Source organism: Corvus kubaryi, unplaced genomic scaffold (assembly GCF_017639235.1).
Source record: "Corvus kubaryi isolate FWS band 111438036 unplaced genomic scaffold, C.kubaryi_AGA036_p1.0 37392, whole genome shotgun sequence".
NCBI classification, from domain to species: domain Eukaryota; kingdom Metazoa; phylum Chordata; class Aves; order Passeriformes; family Corvidae; genus Corvus; species Corvus kubaryi.
This window is the reverse complement of record NW_024581131.1, coordinates 7,901,428-7,924,835: the sequence shown is the minus strand read 5'-3', so window position 1 is coordinate 7,924,835 and position 23,408 is coordinate 7,901,428. Positions and strand designations below refer to the sequence as shown.

General features: G+C 39.9%; 1 protein-coding gene across 2 annotated transcripts in view; it reads right to left on the bottom strand.

Annotated features, from left to right (window-relative positions):
- Nucleotides 1-23,408, bottom strand: part of LRP5 (LDL receptor related protein 5) — a 141,878-nt gene that overhangs the window by 84,473 nt on the left and 33,997 nt on the right. For both annotated transcript variants that reach the window (XM_042038298.1, XM_042038299.1), the window contains 3 exons: nucleotides 9,838-10,035; nucleotides 6,072-6,268; nucleotides 4,248-4,379 (listed from right to left, as the gene is read on the bottom strand). In XM_042038298.1, the coding sequence (XP_041894232.1) occupies nucleotides 4,248-4,379; nucleotides 6,072-6,268; nucleotides 9,838-10,035 (527 nt within the window). The remainder of the gene's footprint in view (nucleotides 1-4,247; nucleotides 4,380-6,071; nucleotides 6,269-9,837; nucleotides 10,036-23,408) is intronic.

Genomic DNA, 23,408 nt, shown 5'->3' with positions numbered 1-23,408 from the left:
ACCTAAATTTGGTTAGAGAGGAATTTAGCTATGTAAAATGGATCAAGAGTTAATGATACCCAGACCATATGAAATTGCTGCAATGAATTTGCATAATGAGTAAAGTAAAATTCTGTAGCATTTACTGAAATATTTTATCTATATACTGCAGCAAGCACTACACATTTAATGAGAAGCAAAACAAAATCCTGAAAAATATTTATTTTAAAACTAGGGGTACCCAGGTTCCAGAAGCTGCATGGATCTGGACTAGTTCTGACATTGTGTAGCTCTGTGTCCTTGCTGAAGTTAAAAATATAGAATAAAAAAGAACATTAGCTGAAGTCCCAGTTTATCCTACTTATTACAGCTGCACAGCCATAGAGCCAAGCTAGTAGAGACCTGGGAGAGCAAGGTACTGAATATTAAAAATATTTTGCAGGCATCAGCCCTGGATAATAGGTTCTAAAATGCTATCCAATTAATTTTAGTTCATATACAATTGACTAACTTGATACTGTGATATCAGAAAATTATGTGCAATGACAGTAAGAACCTTTGGGAAGGCAACACGGACAGGCAGAGGGAATTTAGGAAGTCAGAGCGACTGCTTACAGGAAATATATCCACTTAGAAAAAAGATGAGGCTTTTAACATTCCTTTAGAAGGCCTGCAATGATAGCTGTATGCCAGCAACACTGCATGCAGCAGAAAGAAATTATATATGTTCCAGAAACATAAGAGAAACATGTTGCTGAATGCTGTTTACAAAAACCAGCTCAGTCTTGGAAGGATGTAGACACATAGCTGCTGTACAAGAGCCTGGGATCAGGGTTTAATCACAGTTAGCTGGCAAGAGACACAAAAAACATCTAGAGGTGCCTGAATGTGATTAAACTGAACCACATGGTCAAGTCACAGAAGGAAGGAAAAAGCAGGGAGAGTCATCCAATATTTTGAGACTGCAGCTTTGCCCAGCAAAGCAAAACAAACCTGCTCCACGAAAGCAGAACAGGGTGCAAAGATCAGGCTCCATTTCATCTGGAAACATTCACTTCAAGTGGTACAAATTATACCAAAGGTGCACCAGAGCTGGAGTGAGAAACAGATAATTCATGTCATTCACTGCACACTGTGGAAAGCAAGAAGAATGAGGAAGGTGAATCTGCTCATAAGAGGTGACAGGTATCACTTGAAGACTCTACTCTGCAAGGTAAAAATTGGAGACGAGACATAGCCATTAATACATCTGTCTTTCTCAAAACACTTCAACCTACTACTGGCCCAACAACAGAACTCACTAAATCCTAGGACAGGAACCCCAGGACAGGAGAAGGAACAGCTTCTTGAAAGGAGACATTGCGCATGAACAGAAGATTCATGAATCAAAATAATTCTGTTCATAAAGAAAGTAAATGTGAACCTTAAACAATGAAAGAAAGAAAAACTTCAGGATAGTCCTAAATCAGCAAAATTACTATAAGAAGGTCCCCAAGCCTGTGAAACTTCCACCCTTTTGCTCTGCTTTCAGCTGGCCTATTTGCTGGTACAATTATACATCCCTTCTAAGTGACTGCAACCAAAGTTTGGTTCCTTTCTCAAATATTCATGCAATTCCTCAAGTTAGCTTAGGAAAGGCTTTCAAACAAACAAACAAAACAAACAAAAAACCCAAACAAAACACAAATCAAGAAAACTACCTGGTCTAAGAATTGAAGATCCATTTAGAGACATGAAATTTCACTAGTCAGTTATTCTTCAAAGTTACATACAAGGTGTTACCAGTTACTACTGAGTAGGCCACTCTCCACAGGCACAATTAGAATCATCAGACTCTGATGGGCTTTACAAACTGTGACTTCATTACCTTCTGTGCCAGCAAGATTAGGTTCAGATATCTCTCTAAAATAATGTATTTGACACATGCAACAAGACACCAGTGGTCCAGTGCAACCTCCTAAGTAATTTCAAAGACCAGAGCTTGAATGTTCACTTCATTAAGAGTACATGGTCAGGAGCAGCTGACTTACTTTCCAAACTTATAACCCCTTTGCTTGTTGATATGGGAACTTCAAGGAAGTGCAGAACATTTTCAAGCCAATAGAGGAAAACAGACTTAGCACCATGGGTCTGCAAAACAATACATTTACCTTCACAAAACAAGTACACATTCCCAGAGAAGAACATATACTTGATGCCAGTTGCTATCCATCTATCTGATATCCATTATTAGTGATGGATATTTACTGTAAAGCTAATTTTTTTTTTTATTCAGGGCAAGTCTTTAGAATCAGAGAGAAAGCAAGAATGAATCAACACCAAAAGCTAAAACTACAGGAAAACGAGCTATTGTTTTTAAACAGGCACAATACTTAGGCTTCCTGCATATCAACAGTTAGTTTAGTCGAAGTATAAAATTCCAGAGTTTCATTACACACAGATGTAACTCAGCAAGGCAAATACTGGCACAGCCTGTCCTTGAATTCATATTTTTTGTTAATTACCTAGGCCCTTTACCACTTGTAAAGAGCTATGGAGTGCTCTCACCCGAACATTACCAATGTATGTATTCTTCAATATTCAAGAGAGCTGAAATCACCTAAGAGCCCCACAGCTTTTCTGCTCAAGAATTCTTTCCAACAGATATATACAGTAACATTATACAGTTATATTTGCACCAGTAAACTCCCCATGTGGACAGGGATTTTGAGAACAGAATGCTTTTTACTTCTGCAGATAAACCCGCAGCAGCTTTTGTGTAATTCATTTAACAGCCTGAAGGCAAAGAAGCTCATATGCCCAAGTCACTCTGTACTTTTGCACCTCTGCCCAAGCCAACAGGGAACAAAATGAAGAGGTGGTCAACACCCTTGGATCCCGCTACAACATCACTACAAAGGGCTCGTGTGGAGAACAAAAAGTCAGTTCCTTGCAACCAAGGAGTTAATAGTAAGATGGGAAAGAGAAGCACATGGATGTTGGCATAAGGCAGACAGGGCAACAAAAGATGTGGAGCTTGGGAAAGAAATAATCCATAAAACTGAACCAAAAAGCCACATTCTTATGCAAAACCAGATTTCCTGTTCTCATCCCACTTTTCTGCCCTCCTTTGACAGAAAACCCTTGGCAGATTGTCTGGCCTGACAATGGAAAGGTGAAAGCACAGTATAAGCAGTTGCTCCTGCTTGTGCTATCTGCCAAAATGCCAAAAGCAGGCTGACCTTCATTCCCACTGGCAGAAACATGAGGTCAATATGAACGTCTAAAAAGGTTGTCCCGAGCATTCAGAGAGGTTTTTTTTAAAGCTGTGAAAGGGAAGCTTTCCAAAGCTGGAAGGAGGAAAGGGAAAAGTCTCTCAGCAGCTGCAAAACTACCTTATAAGCCTTTCAATTACAGCAGGATGAGCTAATAAAGCCGGCCCTTAAACCCTGGAGATTCAGTGTTTAAATTGTGCTTCTAGTTCATAAATGAAAGGCATCCCTTATGCTTGCTCTAGTACCCAGAGGAATCAAGCCACATCAGAAAATGATTATACTATTTGACTAGCCTCGAAAATGCACTGGAGATAGGCAGCAGAGTCAGCAGAACACTCTCCAAATCCTTGCTTCCTAGTGCTCTACCACAGTGTTAGCTGCCTGCTTTTGTAAGATGCGTCTTTAAAAGAGACTTCCCAGTCAATGGAAAAACCGAGCTTTCAAAGGACACCACAAGGCTCATTCAACCTGTGGATACAAAACATGCATCTAGTTACACTTTCTAATTACAGCATATACTCTAGCTGTTATTCCCTCAACAGCTTTTTATTGGTGATACACAACCCTCTCCTACTGCTCAGGGACACGGACAACTCACCTAGAACAGTATTTTCTCAGTTATCCCAACAACTCAGCCACCACTACTTTATCCTTGACCTCTTCTGCACAATGAATGGGAGGGAGAAGAAGTTTGGCCACTGTCCAAATGGAAAGATGTCCTACATTGAGTTACTTTTAATAAAATCCTTCAGCAATGGGTTCCACATACTACTTCATTCCTACACGGAACTGGCAACACTAAATACAGACAAAATTCTCCGATTTCTACTACAATGGATTACTTTAGTTCATAAAAATCACCCTCTTTGGTAGCTTGATGGGAGGTTTGGATGCAAAATGACATTTCAGAGTATCAGGCAGCTCCTCTCCACTCACTCCTTCAAGGATCAGCTCTGAAGCAGTGAACCCAAATGACACCAACACTGTGACTGTAGAGAAAAGCCAAGTTCCTACCTGCTTTGCACGTCCTGCCATCGTCTTCCAGCTGCACACCAGTGGGACAGGCACAGCTGTAGAAGGGGTCCCTTGGAGACAGCAGGCACAGATGGGAGCAACCACCATTGTTTTCTTCACATGGAGTGTGAACTTCAAGAAACAAAAGAGATTTATTCTAATTTTTCTAGAAGCCCTAAAGCCCTGTTTTCTCCATGAGGAAGAAATTATAGTTCCCAAATGACTGGCATAAGCTTTAGTGCTAAAAGACAGAGGAATCACAATATAAAATGCTTGATTCCCCCCCCTCCCCAGTATCTAACTCCAGGGGCACCTAAATTGAGATGTACGCAACTGATGGGACAACCAGTTCTATGAAAGAAAAGAAAACATAACAATTTGTACAATTCCTCCATTACAGTAGTGTTGCATGCACAGGACAGGGATGGACATAGGACAACTGAACACTCCTTTCTCCTTTAGATGGGAAAAAAATGGCAGCAAGACATAAAACCGTATTAATAAGTAATTATGGATAAATATTGCCACTTATAAAAAATACTTGCAACTTTTGCAAGATTCCTGCAAAACTATAGTTTGAATCATCACCTGAACTACTTTCATATGAAAGCACAAAATGTCTGGCTAATTTGACATATTACTTCCACTGACACTCACAGAGCAAAAAAAAATGGTGAGGAAGGAATCCAAGCCTGATCTTAATGAAGTCAATGGCATCTGAGCTATTTTCAGCATATGCTCTTTCCCTATGTGCTGTATTTTCTTTGTGACTGACTCAGAAATACTATGACCCAAGGCTGGGACATTCCTGGAGCTAAAAGCAATGACAGGAATTCAGCACAGACAAACTCTTATCTGGAGCTGTGAGATAGACCAGGGTGCTGTGCATATCCAGCAACCTCAGTGAAAACTTGCACATGTTCCATCCCCAAGGTGATCTCCAAACTCCTGTTGCTTACTTTCAGGCCTGTTTACTCACCTCTTATAAACTTCATTGGAATAACAAATGTTATCTTTAGGGAAGCAGATTTTACAGTTGGCATAAATAAAGAAGCCAGTCCAAACAGCAAGAGTACTTCCTCTAGACACGAGTTGATTCTTCCCAGAGCTACTCAATTACATACATTTCTACAACATTGCTTTTAAGTCCCATTCTCACAATCCTAAAAAACCCCAAGACCTAGACCAACTGCCACATGATATCACATGCACATACAAAATATATGCAGCTCTACGCGATTCTGAATACTCTACATGTGCCTTCCTATGACGCAGCACCATAGGATATAAAGAAAAATAGAGGCACATGTGTGTTCATATAAAAGCTCAAAACTAAATCCCTTCCATACTAAGATATTCACAAACGATTTGATACGTATTGAAGATAACCATGATCAAGTCTGGACTGCAAAAACTGCCTTACAAGTACAACATGAACATTATATATTTCATGTCAATTCTACTTATTTTAAAAAAGGTTATCATAAGCATTTCTTACAGTTGTCTTTAAAGTAATGGCATTAAAAAGATGTCAGGTGAGTTGGTACCGTTCTTGTTCAAATATTCCAAACCAAAAGAATTCACTGAAGTACCGCACTGGATTTTGGATTTTGCTACCAAATGGGACAGTGAGTGAGCTTACACCAATTCAGGCAGGAATATTCAAAAGAAGGTACAGGATTCAAGCACTTCTACCTTTAGCAACCAATCCCTTGACAAGCATGCAAAACTTTGAAACTGCACACGACTCATTTTTCTGACTAAGGTTTTCCCTGACAGATAAGTAGCAGTCATGCAGAGGGTTTGAGGGAAAGCAGGACATACAGTACGGCTGCCGGTCCGGACTCAGGACCTGGATGTCCATGGGCGAGTACAGGGCAGACAAGATCTCTCTCCTTTTCTCTCCCGTCCTTTTGTTACAGGCGTGGATGGAGCGCGTCTGCCAGTCCGTCCAGTACAGAGTGTCCCCAGACAACGTCAGAGCAAAGGGATGAGTAAGGCTACCTTCAACAACTTTTTGCCTTTTTGGGAGAAAGAGTAAGGATTAAAAAGGGATTGCTTCCACTTGTTACCACACATTAAAAAACCTGGCTTTGTAAAAACTCATAGAGGAACTGTCATCTTTCAACAAATTCATGGGACCAAGAGATTCACCTGCTGATAAAAGTGACAATCAGACTGAAAAAATGTAAAATAAGGTTTTATCCCTTCATAGCATAAGGACACAAATATATTGGGTTTCAGAGCATCAAAGTATCTGATTCGGGCTCTACACTGACCCCTGAAGTTCCTTAACTTCAGGAGCTGTGCAAATACCCAAACACAAGTGACTTTTCAAGGAAACTTAGGTCCAAAGAGTGGTCCTCAGATTAAAGTATTATATGACATCTTTGCCCAGAACTTCAGCTGCACTCATTCTTCTAGCAGAAAAAAGAAGAAATGACCTATGAGTCTCATTAAACAACCCCTCTTAACTTTGTCTGCAGCAGAAACAAGTATTTTTCAGATTAATTTTTAATGTAGAGCAAAGGTCAGTTGTACTTTTCCTAAAACTAAATATTTATAATTAATACAAATCAGAAACATTTCAGATTTTTTTCAATGACATATAGCCACACTTCCGAGAATTAGCTGAACTGAAAGCCACAAAACACATGACACTTCTAACATGTTTTCACAGGATCCCAAAATTTATACCTGTTGCAATAAATGTATATCATTTCGATTCAGTAGTTTTGAAGATATTTATTAAGTTGGAGGAAAAATGCCTGACAATTCCTCAGTCAAAACACTAGGTACTCGGTTTCCACAAAATTCATGCATTTTAGGTATACACAAAGGTATGCACACACCTTTCAAATCAGTGTTATGACACAGCAAACCATTATTCAAAATTTTTCATCATACAACTTTGAGATAGCTGAAGTCTCAGTGCCATCCTGAAGGAAAAGGAGGAACTTAATTTTCTTATACCTATATTCAATCTGCATTCTTTTTTTTTTTTTTTTTTCCACTGAAGATATTCAAGGAAAAACAAAAAACAGTTAAAATTTGGCAGGGAAAGAATTCTCTTTCATTTTGAGCAGCATAGGTACTTATTTGCATTTTCCAGGGTCGGGGGGAATAAGTACCCCCAAAATTCTTGATATATATTCAGACATGGACAAGCTTAAAACAGACTGACACATGCAAATGAGCTCTGGCATATACATGAGAAAACAAAATGATTAATAATCTTTCTCTTCCAGAGATAAAATTGAAACTGTTCTAAAAATTCTGTCTTTCTAATTACCACTACTTCTCTTACCATAAAACACAACAGAATAAGTACAAATACTAATTTCACTTTCTCTTTCCACTCTCACCACTGCTCTTTCTCCTTAACTAATAACAGCAGTGGCTGTGTCCTAATATCATAACAGCTGTTTTCCACTATGTATTGCCCCTATTTCCATCATTCTTAGATATCAAGTCTCCCTTTCTTCTGTAATTACATCCCTTGAAATAGTTCCAGAAAATGTGGTTGCAAATTGAAGCTTGCTAAGAGGCAGATTGCTTCAGTACCATTAATCCACCACACAAAACGCAAATTTCCTTTTTATTTGAATTTTGAGATAATCCTGAATGGATTCTAGGATGGGAGGGGCGGAAGCATTTGAAACATCACAGATTTCTTTATTGTCATGTATGAGTGAAACTTGTTTGCTCCATGTTTAAGGAGCAGAAACAACTTCTGAAGTTACCATCTAGTCTGAACTCTTACTGAAGGTCCACCCTGACACCAGAATCTAGGAGTCCCAACTTCACAGACTTCTGTTTCAACACTGATCAGGGGAATGGAAAAGGGAATAACTAAAAAGTTCATTTAAAAGGAATTATGATTAATATCAATCTTCATGGCATTTTATGAATATACTTAACACTTCAGGAGTTATTACGTTGGACAATACCTGAAAGTTCACGTGCAGTTAGACATCAGGAACTTCCAGACTGTACATTGTACAGGAATATTCTGACCTCAAGCATGCATTTACATGCTCTAGCAGCTGAGTAAAATATGCAAGAGTGAGCCAATTTTTTCTTAATGCAAAATACATTATTTTTTCCTAAAACACTGTTTGATTTATGGTTCAACAGAAATCTGTTTGGGAGGTGGGGCATTGATCTATCACAGAGTAATTTGACAGATTGCTGGAATTAGTGTATTCAAAGGCTTGCTCCCTTTCAGGTGGCCCTTCTCTACCTTAAAATGAGCAGAACAGATTTTACTTGCCCATTATAATCTCAAGGTTTACACACACGTGTAAGTAAAGTCTACACAGGTAGTATGTGCATGAAAACTGCAGAAACGACCTGGAAATCTCACCCTGTGCCACTCGTCCCCAGATAAAACAAACGCATTCCTGTTGTATTATACGAAAATCTTTCTTTCTGTCTACAAACCTGCAGCCAGACTTTGAGCTGCCACTGCTTTCTGCAAAGGCCTTTTCCCTTGTCAACACTTTGGACTGTCAGTCACTACTTGTCACTTACTACAATGCCCCCATTATCCAGCTCTTACACAGTGCTCTCAAAGGAACTTCAGGGTGTTTTATAAAGCATGTCAATATTGCTATTGGTCTTTTACGACTGTGAAAATCAGGCACAGAGTGCTTCTCAGTAAAAAAACATAAAATTGAAAAACACCATGGAAAATGGGGGGGGTTTTTTGGGAAGGCATATTATTCTATTACACAGAAATATGTAAAATAGAACTCCTCCAACTTTTCACCAAGGCAAAACACTTTTACTGACACAGGCATTTAAAATGTTATGAAATCATGAAAATGAAAATGTCATTTAAAACTACCTGAAGACCAAAGCCAGACACCAAGGCAGAGATTACTCGGGCAGGACATTTTACTGCATATGATACTCACCCTTCAGGACCAACACAGCCTTCCCATTGAACACTGCACACAATTGAAGATGCAATCTCGAATGCCTGTCTGCCCTGCCTCAAGTGTCACTTCTCCATGTCTACAAAAGCCAAAACTCAACAGCTCACTTGGAAAGGAGCCACCAAACAGAATTTCCATACTGCGCTTTCCAGCAAGCTTTAGGAAAATCTGCTTCCTAACTGCCTGTTGTCTGAATCAACCTGAATTTGGTTAATTAATAGGCATGACATAAAGGACATCTTTGGATGGGGCCACAGACAAGTGTCTCTCAATGTGTATTTCCTGTTGGTAAAAAAAATATTAACACTACTGTAAAATCCCAATCACTAGACTAGTTAAATGTTATATTGCCTAGGGTCAAAAATAAGCATCTCCAACTATTTTCAAGAAAAGTAAGAGCCTAAAAATGAAAAATCCTGCTGTACAAGAAGGCTGTGAATAGTCTATGTGAAATACTGATACAAATAGTCTTAAAACCAGTTTTATAGTATGTGAGGCTATTTTTTGCAAGGTTGTTAAGAACTGCATTTAAAAAACCCATAAGATATTTGCATTATTCTAGACTACTGGGGAAAAAAAAGCCTCATTTCAAAATGAACACAGAAAGTGAGGAATAACTTACACCTTATTATAGACAAAAGGAAACTTACCTAAAGGAACCATCCAGATTTGCCCTATGAATGAAACTCAGTTTTGCGTCAGCCCAGTAAAGTTTCTGCTCGTCGAGATCTATCGTGAGTCCATTTGGCCAATAAATATCAGAATCAACAATTATCTTCCGCATGCTGCTGTCCATCCCTGCCCGTTCTATTCGGGGTGTTTCACCCCAGTCAGTCCAGTACATGTATCTGAAAGAGACATACACAAATTAAGCCACAAGACACGCCGGGATAGCAGCTCTTTGCAAAGCCTGTAGTGGTACAAACATACAGCAGTGTACAGACACCAGTGTTTACTCCCAAAACTTTAGCATACTTATTAAAGCAAATCAAACCCCAGGCCCACAGGGCACAAAAGAAGTCCTTCATTAAATCATCTCACAAGTTTTGCCTCTGCATAATGTATTTACCGTTCTTTTCCAATGCTGGGCAGTATGTGATTGTCATAAGCATTTACAACTGAGTACCATCCTTGTGTGGCCAGTTATTATAGTTAATATCCTAAATCACATTCTGAAGCAACTAATTACCTATCCAAGCAGGCAATGGCCACAGCTTAACATCCTTTTGCAAATCTAGAGAGAAAAAAATGAATAAAATCCAGTGTCCTGAAGTTTGCTTCTGTCAGTAAATAAATCATGACTCCATGAAGACTTAGAAAGACATTAAATTTTTGGATGTGTTTCCCCATTCTCATCCATGTCCCAGTTTCCCTGTCACTCCACCTATAGGCAATTTAAGTAGCCAGAACAGACATTAACAGCATGCATCAACTGGAAAGGACCAGGTCAAAGTGTGGCAAATCACACAACATTTTCATGAAAAGCTGAGACTGTGCAGTTACAAGAGAAATGGTCTGGTTGGAAGAGGACAGCCAGTCCACAGCTGGTAAACATTGCCCAGCATCACATACCCAGCTTGCAAGTTCCACATGCAAACACAACACAGCCAATCCCTAGCACAGCTGCCCCAGGCCAGTCAGAGAAGTGATACTGTTTCCCAGTGCCTTCACAGCCATTTGGGGCGTGGGTCTATATCAGGAAGCCTTTGCCCTGAGTAAGGCCTCAAAGAAAACCAGGTATCTGTGCACTGGACCCATCACCTCCCCAGGTTCCCTGAGCTGTATTAGATCAACAGGAGCATCAGATGGGCATCAGCTGGGCAAGCACACTGAGCTGCATCAAAGCTGAGTCCTCCTAGCACTGGAGCTCCAGAAAAACATGGTAAAGAGACATCTATTCAGTCTTGCACAATGCTTAGCCAGATGTTTCATAACCTGGATTATCCCAGACCCTCAGCTCCCCTGAAGAAGACAGCACTCGCTATGCAATCACAGGAGAAACCACGAAGGAAGTAAATGAGTGTGGACTGTGAAAACACACTTATACACAAAAGCTTCATGCTTTATTTTATGAAAGAGAATGCTGTCCACTTCAGGGATGATGTGGGGACTACATTTGTAATTGCTGTCATGTTTCTCTGCAGGGCAGTCTCCCTTCGCTGCCCAAGATCCTCCTACAAACTGCAGAGGCTCTGTAGCTGCTTTACCTGCAGCTGGAACCATCATTTCAGCCAAGGAGGAACAGGCAACTCTACAGTTATCCCCAGCAAGTGTCCCTCACAACACACTTAACCTTAAAATGCTCTGATCTCCAGGTACATCCTACACCCCAATTTAAGCGGATCTAAAGTGCTGTTCCAGGGGCCTGTGTTCCCAGAGGCAGTTCCAGGGCAGTCACAGCACCTACTTAGACCACTCTGATCATAGCAGCATCTATAATCATGAGCAGTTTACCCCACTGAAGAGGGGAATATAGATAACCATAGAGATAGAGAGAGAGACAGACAGAAATTGCTCACTTGTATCACAACACACACACACCTGAGTGTGAGGGTAAAACAAGTTTTCTAGTTGAAATAAAAAAGCTTCCATGCAGGTGAGTCTTCAGGTTTCTGAGACAGCTCACATTAGAGTGGCTGAGGCAGAATCATGTCCCCAGATGCCTTCCCAAAGCTTCCTCAGCTCCAGCAACCAGGACAGACTGCTCCTGAAGAAGCAGCAGCAGTAGCTGAGAGCTGCCCCAGTTCACAGGACAACCTATGAATGTAAATTGCCACTCATTTTGGTTTTCCTTAACAAGTCAGGCTGTAATTTGTGGCAACTCAGACTGTGTAGGGAAGCAGCTATTGACAAACAACTAAAGACAGAGAAAAGCAGGCAAAAAAAAAAAACCTGCCTGCACAACCAGTTGCTGAATCACACTGTGACACTGATATGGCCAAATACTCATTTTTGGTCAGGTCAAATCAGTTCTTTGATCCAGCTCATCCGCACTAGCTTGCACCACCTGCATCCAACTCTACACAAATAAAGACAGACAAAAGATGAACTGTTGAATGAAGAAAAACATGGCTATTAGAAGTGACTTTGGGCCATATCATGTGGCCATTGAAATGTATAAGTGCAGACTAAAAAGGAGCTTAGACCAAAATGAAAAATCCCATTTAAGTTACCTAAAAGAAAAAACAATGGAGACAAAACCAGCTAAGTCCTATTAAACCTTTAAAGCAGGTTAAAAGGATGAACAAACATCCCCTAAAATATCATGGAACAAAATTCCTCTCCTCAAGCCTCCCATTAAAATTGCAGCCTGCACTGAAGCTCAATGCATTCAGATGAAGGGGAAAAAAATATAAATTTGTAAACCAAAGGGCCCTCATGGCTTTTCTATGATATTAAAGGAGCTCCAGGTAAAGAGCCCTTTTCCCAAAAAATACTGTTGTTTGATTTCATAGGTGATGTGTATTTACTCGTGGCCTCACAGAGACTTCTGTACAAAAGTAGTACTTTCAAATTCACACACAAATTTGTCACAGGAAAATTACATCTCTACATTTCAGCTCATTACCAGGCACTAAGCTCAATATTATTCAAAGGTTTAACACTACGTGGTATTAGCAAAGTAACTGCACCAAAAATGAAGGGTTAGCAGGATGAAGATGCACTTAGACAACATGGAGAACACTCTAAATGCAGCAGCCTTCTTTCAAAGCACTTCTCTCTCAGCTGGACTTTTTTAAAGCAACATACCCTGTCACCACCTTGTCCTGACTACAGGGTGTCTCTGCCATCTCACAAGTATCATAAAGCTGATCTTCCCGGTGAACTTTTCAGAGTGTACTGAGTCTCTGCATTAATCAAACACCTAAAGAGGTAAAAGTTTCCTTCCCTCTGTGTGCTGCACAGAATCCCCGTGGTCCACCATGGGAGTGCATGCCAAGCCATGGAAAGGCAAATACAATTTTTGCCCCCATTTAACCCCCTCTCCTTTCCAAAGATGCTTCCATCCTTTCATCAGGCAGCAGGTGCTGAATTGCCATGAATTCTAGGAAATTTGCTCTGGTTTGGGGATCTCTCAGCACATCAAGACTGTGAATGGGGAGTCTGGAAATCAATGTACGAAGAGATCAGCTGCTTCTGCAGCAGGACTGCTCTTCTCTGGTCTAAGCGAGCCCATTTAAAACCATACCACTGCCAAATGCAGCACTTCTTCTCTGGTGCCCACCCTTGGTGCTGATGTTAGCATTCTACAAGGAAACAAAATTAAAAAACCCAAAACCTTTCAGTTACCTTAGCAAATGATTTGCCTGAGCAATGTTCCCCCACCAGTGGTGCTTAAACAGAGGAGGCAAATACAGGCAGCAACCAGCCAGCGGAAGCTGCCTGTGAAACTTGCCCAGAGAAAGAGGCATTTCTCATCAACTCCCCCTAGGCAAGTTTCAGTCTCTCACCTTTGACTCTGCAATTAGCTAGGGCAGTCCTTCTCAGCCCTCTTCTTCCACCCTTCTCTAGCCTAACATCTAGGCTCTTTTGACATTTTTTTGGCAGCACAAGGCACAACACAGCACTGGACATGAGATTGTAACAGGTCATAAAATGTCATGTTTTAATTGCAATGCCTGAGAGGGATTTTCAAGAATGCATAGTGTCAAGTCTTCCTGGGTTTTTTGCCCTCTTCTATTTTGAGTGACAAAGCTAGCTCAAACCAAGTTAAAAATACAGTGTCCTGGCTGAAACACAGAGTCACCTGAAGACAGAAATTTTTTTGCACAAGTTATAAATCCTAGAGAAAAGAAACATCCGTGGTTATTACGGAAAGAATGGCACAAGCTTAGCTAAACCAGCACTGCAAACTTAACTGGAACAGTAACAAGAGAAAATTTTGGGGCAAGGGGAAAGCTTCCTTGATATGATTTATGATGAAGAGAAAAACAAAGGCTAACTACCCATGAAATAACCCATAGATCTTGTTAAAAATATTAGTCTCCTGTCAAAATTTCTGAAATCTGCTTGCACTAGCTGGTTCATCAGAGAAAGAGCAATACAGGAAAAAACAGTGGAGAAATTAAAGATTTTAATAATGTCCTGACGTCACCATTATGCTTCACGGCTTGCTTCTTCCAAATGCCTCCAGTATACAGGATCAATTCTTACACAAAAAACAGACACTCTTGATTGGAGCTTTAAGGACAGGGGGAGAACATGGCAAAAAGCTCCAAGTGGCTTCTCAGAGAAAGAAATCAGTCTGCATGTCTTAACAGTTTATCAGTTTATATGAAGGAACTGATTTGATTAATCCTGATTTAAATTAACTGTAATTCAGGAGCCTGGAGTGATAACTGACATATCATTTCTGGAGATGGAAATAAAAAAGGGCTCTCCTAAATTTATTTTTTAAAGAATGCTCAAGAGTCCACATCTCTTATTGGCCTCAACAAAAAAAATAAGCACTTTCAAACAGTCAAGACATCACCAGTGTTTCTGGGACAAATGACAGTTCAGGACTGGCCTTTTTGTTTTTCAAATAGAACCTATTTTGCTGCTGCCCAACACATTAACAATCCCTATCATTTTCATTTCACCATTTAAAAAAAAATGGGTATTTAGCCCAGATAACATTTCAGAAAAATAAGTAGACTAAGCAAAGAATCTCAGGCTGGTACTACCTGTGTTATTATGCCTCCCAGTTTTTGAAGCCCGTTGAAATGATGCACATTGAATGATAATGAAGATCCTAAGGCAAGCATTTGGGTAGTTGTTTGGTTGATTTTGTTGTTGGTGGTGGTGTTTTTAAATGTAAATTACAGAGTTTAAAATATCCCTGAGCCAGGGCACACCATAAGAATTGTAAGAAACTAAAAATATCAAAACCAGTATCTTTGTACACCTTAGATCAATCACATTTCAGGACTGAGATCTGGTATCTGAGGAGTTTTATATCCTGCTTGCACTGCAATAGGTCAATAAAAGTCTAACAGCACTGAGGCTGTAAAAGAAAATGAAAACATGACTTCCTAAAGAGCTAATGAAAGAAAAAAAAAAGCCCTTGTGAGCAAAATTCATTGCTAAGCAGCTATCACAAATCAACACTCTTTAAAATAATGTAACCAAGCAGCACTACAGAAGCTCTGAACAAAAAGCAGACCTTGGACAAACTTGTGGGTGACTTGATTTAGTTCTTCAGAGATGCTTAAGTGTCTTCCCCCATTACTGGTTTTTAACCCTAACTCCAGGCTTTCAAGGCAGAAAGGAAGTAGGGGCAAGGTGAAAAAGAGACTATCAAATAATAATTTCACAGCACTTGCACCAATTCTGTCCCTAAACTGAACTGCACCTTGCTACACCAAAGAAACCGGCTGGAACAAAGCAGAACAAAAGCCAAAGCTCCACCAAAGATAGGATGTAAATCTACACTTCCTTCTGAACACACAGCCACTATCAGTCCATCCAGTCCAATAGCCAGAAGTACCAGACCCAAGAGGGCACATAAAATTCAGTTCCTGCTCTGTATGTAAGCACAGCAGCTGCAAACTTCGCTACCAAGCTTTCTAGTCAGAACTTAATTAAATGCAATTCAACTGCAGTCAACAAGTCACTGGGTTTTGGCATATAAATTACCACATTGAATCAGGGCTTAAATGGTGCTTCCTGTCTATCAGAATAGGACTGAAAACCACCTTTCAAAAATAAACAGATTTTGAAGTTGGCAAACTGCATCCCAGTGGGGCTTTTTGTTGGCTTTGTTTTTGGGGTTTTGTTTTGGGGTTTTTTTTGGTTGGTTGGTTGGTTGGTTTGCTTTCTTTCCCCTGCTTAACTCATTTTAAAATTCCAGGTGCAGAAGCAAAACCAGGATGAAGACCATATTTCCCCTCAGTTTTAGAGCTGCAGGTCATTTCTTATTTCCTGATGCTTCATGTCTCTCGTCATCATTTTTGCAAAGATTAGAAATCAGGGCTGTGCCCTCCAAGAGCAGCCAATCAGCCATGTGAGCTGGAAGGTATCACAGACATAATAAAAAGCAGCCAATGCTGCCCAAACACTTTTTCCATCTCCCAAAATGCAGTACAGTTGCCAAACCTTACATAACCTGCTTACACAAAAGGGGCCAGTTGTACAGATGATATAAATCAGTTCAAACCTCTCCAATTTCAACAACGTTCTCAAACTTATACAAGCCCATGGCACAAAACAGGAGTTTACAGGAAATTGCTATGAAGTTTAGATTCCTGCACATTTAAAATTTACTTCCCCCATCCCACCTTTAAAGCTACAAAAACTCCACTGTGAAATTAAATAGCCCCAACTGTTTACAGAAGAAAAGAATGTCTATCTCGCAGAGCATTAAGCTGCAAATTACTTACTCAAATTACCTTTTTCCCCCCCTTTTTTCAAGCACTGAATTTTGAGACCTGGATGTTCTCGACAAAATCATTACATCAAACCCAAAAATATGCCACAGCAGGTAATCATTACAACTAATCACATTGTATTCAAAGATGTGTACAAAGCAAACAGAACCCTTGAGAACCAGCCTTCTCCACTACAGTTTTCCTACAAGGTATTTTATTCTAATTTATTATTTTAAAATATATATATTACAGACATATAGTATAGTATACTATTGGCAACTGAGAACAAAGAAGAAAGACAACTGCCTGTCAACTAATGGATGCTCAAGTATTATTGAAGTGCTTGCAAGAAAAGCCCTCATCTTTACCTGCTCACCCATATGGAAAAGGAGTACAACATCCTAGTGATCTCTCAAAGCTAAACAAGCTGACATTCAATACAGTTTCAAGAGCCCCTTAAAAAGGTTACAAGACAGTGTGAAGCTGAAAAATCCTTGGAGGAAAGGACTCAAGATTTCCAAAAACATTCACCTGCTAAAGGGGGGCAGCAGTAAGGAGACACTTGCAACACTACTGGGGGGTGTTCACATGCTTTGCAGGTTATGCACTTTCCCCTCTAAAAGCACATTCTAGCACATTTGTATGCAAAAGCTACAGAAAACAGAAAACTCACACGGCCAGGTTCTGAGTATCTCTGAGGCTGGAGACTCCACAACCTCTCTGGGCCACCTGTTCCTGTGATTCATCACCCTCACCAGAAGTTGGGGGTTTTTTTCATTTAAGCAGAATTTTCTCTACTTTAGTTTGTGCTTGTTGCCTCTAGTCCTTTCCCTGGATACCACTGAGAAGAGTCCAGCTCCATCTTTACTCCTTCAGACACACTGACAAGATCCCCTGAGCCTTCTGTTGTCCAGGGCGAACAATCCCAACTCAATTGGCCTTGTCTTCTATGATGGATGATCTGGTCCCTTAATGATCTCTGTGGCCCTTGGATCGGCTCACACCAGCATGTCCATGTCTCTCTCGTGCTGAGGAGCCCAGAGTTGGGCACAGCACTTCAAGGGTCGTTTCACCAGCACTCAGTAGAGAGGGAGGTTCTTGATCTGATGGCAGCATTCCTCCTGATGAAGCCCAGGAGTGCTGTTGGCTTTCTTGACAGCAAGGGCATATTGCTGCCTCATATTCAGTCCATTGACCCCAGGTCCCCTTCTTCTTTCACAAAATGTGAGTTATTTTAGGAAAGGGAAAAACAGTTCAAATCTCACTACGTTCAACCCATTTTAAGACACACTGCAGACACTCAAAATTCAGGGTATCCTCGTATCAAAAAGTGCAGAATGAACTGCTGAAACTTTCCATCAGCTTGTGAACATGACTTAACTACACCTACCTGAAGTTAAAGCTAGATTTCCTTTCTCTCTCCATAAGGAACACTGCATTACAACGTATCAGGACAGTCCAAAAAATTGTATCTACACATTGTACTGACTTAATGGAAGAGGGGTGCAGCAAACGTATTGAACAAGAGTAATCCAACTGTGCAAGTCAGGTGCTCTGTTATGCACAGATCTCACAGCTGCTCTTAACATTTCGCTCAAACCAACACATTTTATGTTTCACTGTGCTGATGTGCTTTAACTCAATGTTTGGGGAAAAGTACACTCCAACTACAGACACGAGTTTGTCAAGGCACGCAACCTAAGCACGTTCATTTGCATGCTTGCAATTTTAAACTCAATAACAAACAAAACCCTATGAACACCTTCAGCAGGTGGAAAAATTCTTATTTCAGCTTATACTAATGTTTAATTTTATACTAAAAAAAAAAAAAATAGAAACATGTTTTGAGTTAAACCAAAGATACCCATTCACGACAAACAGAACTGTGCCAGTCCAGCCAGACCAACACACTGTATATGCCATAATCTCCACTTTGTGCAGCTATAAAATGCACCCATTAAGTCATCTAATCAAAGAGCTTCCATCACCTCTTTGGTCCCAGAGCATTCCTGACTTCACTCAAGAAACCACTGCAACACACACTGGCACTGTGACAACTAAAGCCATCCTGCTGTTCCTTCTGTTCCCTCAAGAAATGGTGCAGGAATTTAGAAGATAAGAATACAATTCCCAAACTACTTAATAAGACTAAATGTGTACAGGGCAAAAAAGTATCAGTCTCCAGGGCTCAGGATAGGAGGAATCACAGAATCTGCAGCAAAAGAAGAGTGCTAACTGGGGAGGGAGCTAAATGGGCTTATTAAGGAAGTTTACACATTTCCACCCCTTTCCCATGCAATTTTGGGGGGTAGGGGAGAAATAAATCACTTTTCCCATCATCTCTGAACAGGCAGGTCTCCTCTCAAATGAAGCAGAAGGTCTTTGAACAATATGATCTTCAGTCATATCTATGAGCAGGAAAAGGGAGAAATAAGCAAAAGACACTAATGACCTATTTAAAGAAAGGCTATCACCATCAAGGACACTCATCTGAAAATGAGAATAAATAACAATTCCCACAAAAGCTTCAAGTTTCTTATGCATGAGACTATTTGCAGCTATTGCTGCAAATATACAGCTATTTGGACTGACAACATATCAAAAGCTTTCCAAGTCCCAGAAATTACAGCCATATCAAGATACTGGATATGACTCTGAACCAATTTTACAGTTGAGTACTTCTCTTTCTTTTTAAGATAATAATTGTGCTACTCATATATTACAGAGTTTCAAATAACTAACCAAAAGCTTCAAAATAATTTTATACTTGCAATTAATAACTAACTAGAAGCACACAGGATATAAACTAATCTCTAGCTTTCAGGCAGCAACAAGCATGTTTCACTCAAAACCCGAGCATCTTCTGCATTTTAAGCAAGTAGCCATGAGTTAGAGTCTCCAAAAAGCAGTCTTTACTCAAAGGACATTTCTTGCTTTTTTTCCCCACCACTTCCAACAGCCACAAGTTTTTCTTCAGTATTCCCTCTCAACTGTTCCAAAGGAGATTAGACCAGAAGATACACTGTTTAAAAGATGTCATCATTCATGCTTATTTCTACCAAAAGGCTCAGTCTACTGCAGCTCATACAGATCCCAATAATTTCAAGACAGCAGGCCAATATGTGTAACCTTAAGTACCTGCCACGCTGCTGTGAGGGACCAAGGTCCAGGTGAATCATCAGTAAACACCACTGCAGTTTTAAGTGCTGATACAAACACAGCTGTGAGTTAGAACAGCTACAGCTCTGCTTCACGGTTCTGCTCTGATGCTGAGAAAACACTGGATTAACAACTAAGCATGTCTGAGGCTTTTAATTTTAGACTCTAAACTGAAAGCTTTCTAATTGTGATAGCTGTTCCTTCTATACCCATTTTTTAATATCCCATTTGGGGCATTTGTCATCTAATCCTTTCTTCAGTGCCAAATATACTTTAGGTGAATGACAACCACTGCTTGCAGATTTTGGCTGATTTACCATAAGCAACCTGAGGCAATGGCTAAGCTGGGCTATGGCACACACTCCCTTAATGCTGTTGACAACATGATTAGACTTGTTTTAATCTCTAAACTAATAGCCATTCTGAGGAATGCCAAAACAGATGATTTATTTTTAGTACTCCATAATTTTTTTATTATTGCTGTATTCTAATTTGTATCTTATTTCCTTCCCCGGAAGCCTTTGCAATTCCAAAAGGGGAAGATTGCTCCATAAACGAAGTCAGCTTCTGTGGTGGTCCACTGGTACTGGCACTGCCTCTGCCCAACAGACCCACACCACGCCATTTTCAAGAACTAGAATGAGGGAGGGAGTGTAGAGAGAGGTTTACAGCTTTCCTTCAGTCAGTCAAACCAGTTCAAAGGTCCTTATCCTCTTTCACAAGCACCATTTCTACAGACCCCACCGGAGTTAGCAGGCCAGCTCAGGTATGGCAAATTCAACAACCTCAGGGACCACACCAAGTGATGACTGCAGTTATACCCGCACCAAAAAACCCAAAAGACAGCACAACTTTTATTAAGGTAAGCAATTTTTATCTTTCCTTGAAATAATCATTTCACAGACATTTCACAGATGTCTCATTTACCTCTTTGTGCTTCAGCAAATGGAGGGGGCAGAAATTTCTCAAGCATTATTGTCTGCTGAACAAGCCAAGCTATAGAAAATACAGCCTGAACTTGGACAGTAAGCTCACTCCAGAAGGTAACACAGCAGCCATCACACAAGCAGGAACAAACTGAAGATTTATATTAACCAAAGTCAATATCCCTAATACATTGTAGACTTTAATAATGTGAACTTAAGCACTTAGTGAAAATCAGATATGAGGATTATGGATATGCTACAGATGCTCAGAACCAGAGCCCTGTGTTACATGGAGAAGGTAGCAAGCCTTAAGATTTTTATGTTGTAGACCTAATGACCCTTGTCAACACACATTCTAGGGTGTTCAGATCTAAGACTTTCCCTACAGGACTGAGAATTAACTCATTTGTTTTGGCTACTCATTCATGCATTCTTCTGAAAATTTCTTTTCAGGAAACTGAAGTTTGCTTGCCATGACATGTGATAAAAACTTGTTTTTCAAATACATTCCTCCTTCTTCAGACAATGTCCATGATACTTAAGTTTTCTGCATTGCAGGGAATTTGAGCTACCTCTTTTATCTGGGCTCAAGTAAAATCTTTACATACAAAAAATTCAGTTTTGTTAGAAGTCACTATCCTGAAAACATGGAAATACATACACAAAGGCTGCAAATTCAAAGTTAATAACACCAACACTATTGAATCCCCCATCAGCCATCTACCTATCAAGAACGTATATAAATGCTAATGTTCTCTGAAACAATACCAAGAATTTTAGCCTAATGTCCACCACTACTATAAATTCAGCTTCACATGACCCACAGCAGGACTGGGATCTAAATGTTCAAAACAAAGCATCAGCAAATTTACAGAAAAATATTTTGTACACTCCTCTGTCTTCTTAGTTTATTCTTCATTTCAGGGAAGAATAATTGGATTATCACATATTCTGCTTCATTTAATTCCTAGAATATACAGTGGGTACAGCAAAAAAGTCTTAGTGTGTATGGGAAAGAATGATATTACATATCAAGCTGACTCCTGTTAATTAGGATACTCTTTCAGAGCATCAGAAGACCCTGTACAATTAATGATTTTCACTAGCTCTGGGAAGAAGAGAGACCCACAGATAAGCTTTAAGTGTCTCACAGCTTGCCTTAGAAAAGTGAAATTTTAGGAATGCACTGAATGATCATTTGGGGAGAGGGATCTCTCTTTTTGAGTCATAACCTTGAGACTGAAGAAGGAAGATAGGCTGAGTGTGCAAAAGATGAGGCTCTCTTTAAAAATGTCACTAAACCACCATCATCTGACTTACTGCTTAGGAAGCCCATCAGAACATCTGAAAAATCATACTCCTGAATGTCAGCTGGAAATCACAGAAAAACAGGCTTCAAAAGGAAACTCCAGACATCAACTAGCCCATGTCCTAAGGCTTGGTCATTACACTTCTGATGTTCCTGACAGATGATCACTGTATACTCAATATGCTCTCTATTCTCTCAAATTAGTGTATGTCTTGAAGAATTGCACTCAAAATGGAATAAAACCTACTCATTAAGCAAACACCACTCTGGGCATAACACCCCACTGCAAACACCACCACACAAAGTCCTCCACCCGCATCTGCAGAACAGCCTTACTAAAGCTGAAAGACGAGAGAAGGTGTCACCATTCGGCACAGCGACATGTTATTTCCTCAACAGAAGGAAATTAGATATGCTTGACTTGGAGCATTCTAGACAAACCCATGTTTGGGTACTAATAGTATCAGCTAAGCGTTTGCAAACTGCTTATTTGTCCCATTTTGCTTCTGGAAACTGAAGCTGATTAATGAAGTTTTCTTCCTCGTTTTCCAAGCTTCCCACCCACACTTCTCTAGTAGAAGCTGCTAAAAGGACAAAATCACATCTATGGGAATTCTTCCAAACTGAAAGCAAATGACTAGCCACTGACAGATTGCCTCAACCAGTTTTAAGAATCCTAGTATGAGACTCATCAGATCTCATGATCCAGAAAAAAACCCCATAAACTTACTTAGGTGCTCTGATCTAATCTAATTTTAGCACAAATTCTTACCCTTCTGATAGCTGTAGTAACTGTATTAGCCACCTGATTTTAAAAACTTATTAAAAAAAAGGCAAATAGAAAGGTATTAAGTGGTTCTTTTCTCCTACTGTCCCCCACTTTTCTTCCCCTGAGAATACCTGGAACAAGGAACAACTGGTTCTATGGGAGCTCAACCCCAGAGCCTGCTGTGCCAAAATCAAATATCATGATCACTATTTCACAGATGCACCCAGGAAATATTTCAGAACTACCAGGTGAAATTAAGGGGTTGTAAAAGCAAACCTGAATGTTTTATTCCACAAATATATGTGATGCCTGATTCTTTAAATTTTCTTTTAAGTTTAATATATTAGTTATTTGGGCAACCCTGTCTTTGATTCAACACTTAAAGAAACAGTCAAAAGGCAAGGAACTGCATCCACTTAGGAGAAGTCAGTGGCATTGGCATTTCATGCAAAGTGCCATACTACTCTCTGTAATCCATCTCACCGTGAAATACTCAATTTAACATCATATTCTCTCTACATCTAATTAACCAACATTAATTAATTCTGCATAGATTACTTGCTGTCAGGATATAACAGCATACCTGTTAACTTATTTAAAACACCTCTACACAACAATTTGCTGTGGGAAGAATTCCTTTCACCTAAAGGCATCTGGGAAGGCAGGATTAAGAGGATAAGGATGCCTCTGGAAAAGTCCTTTGGCCCAA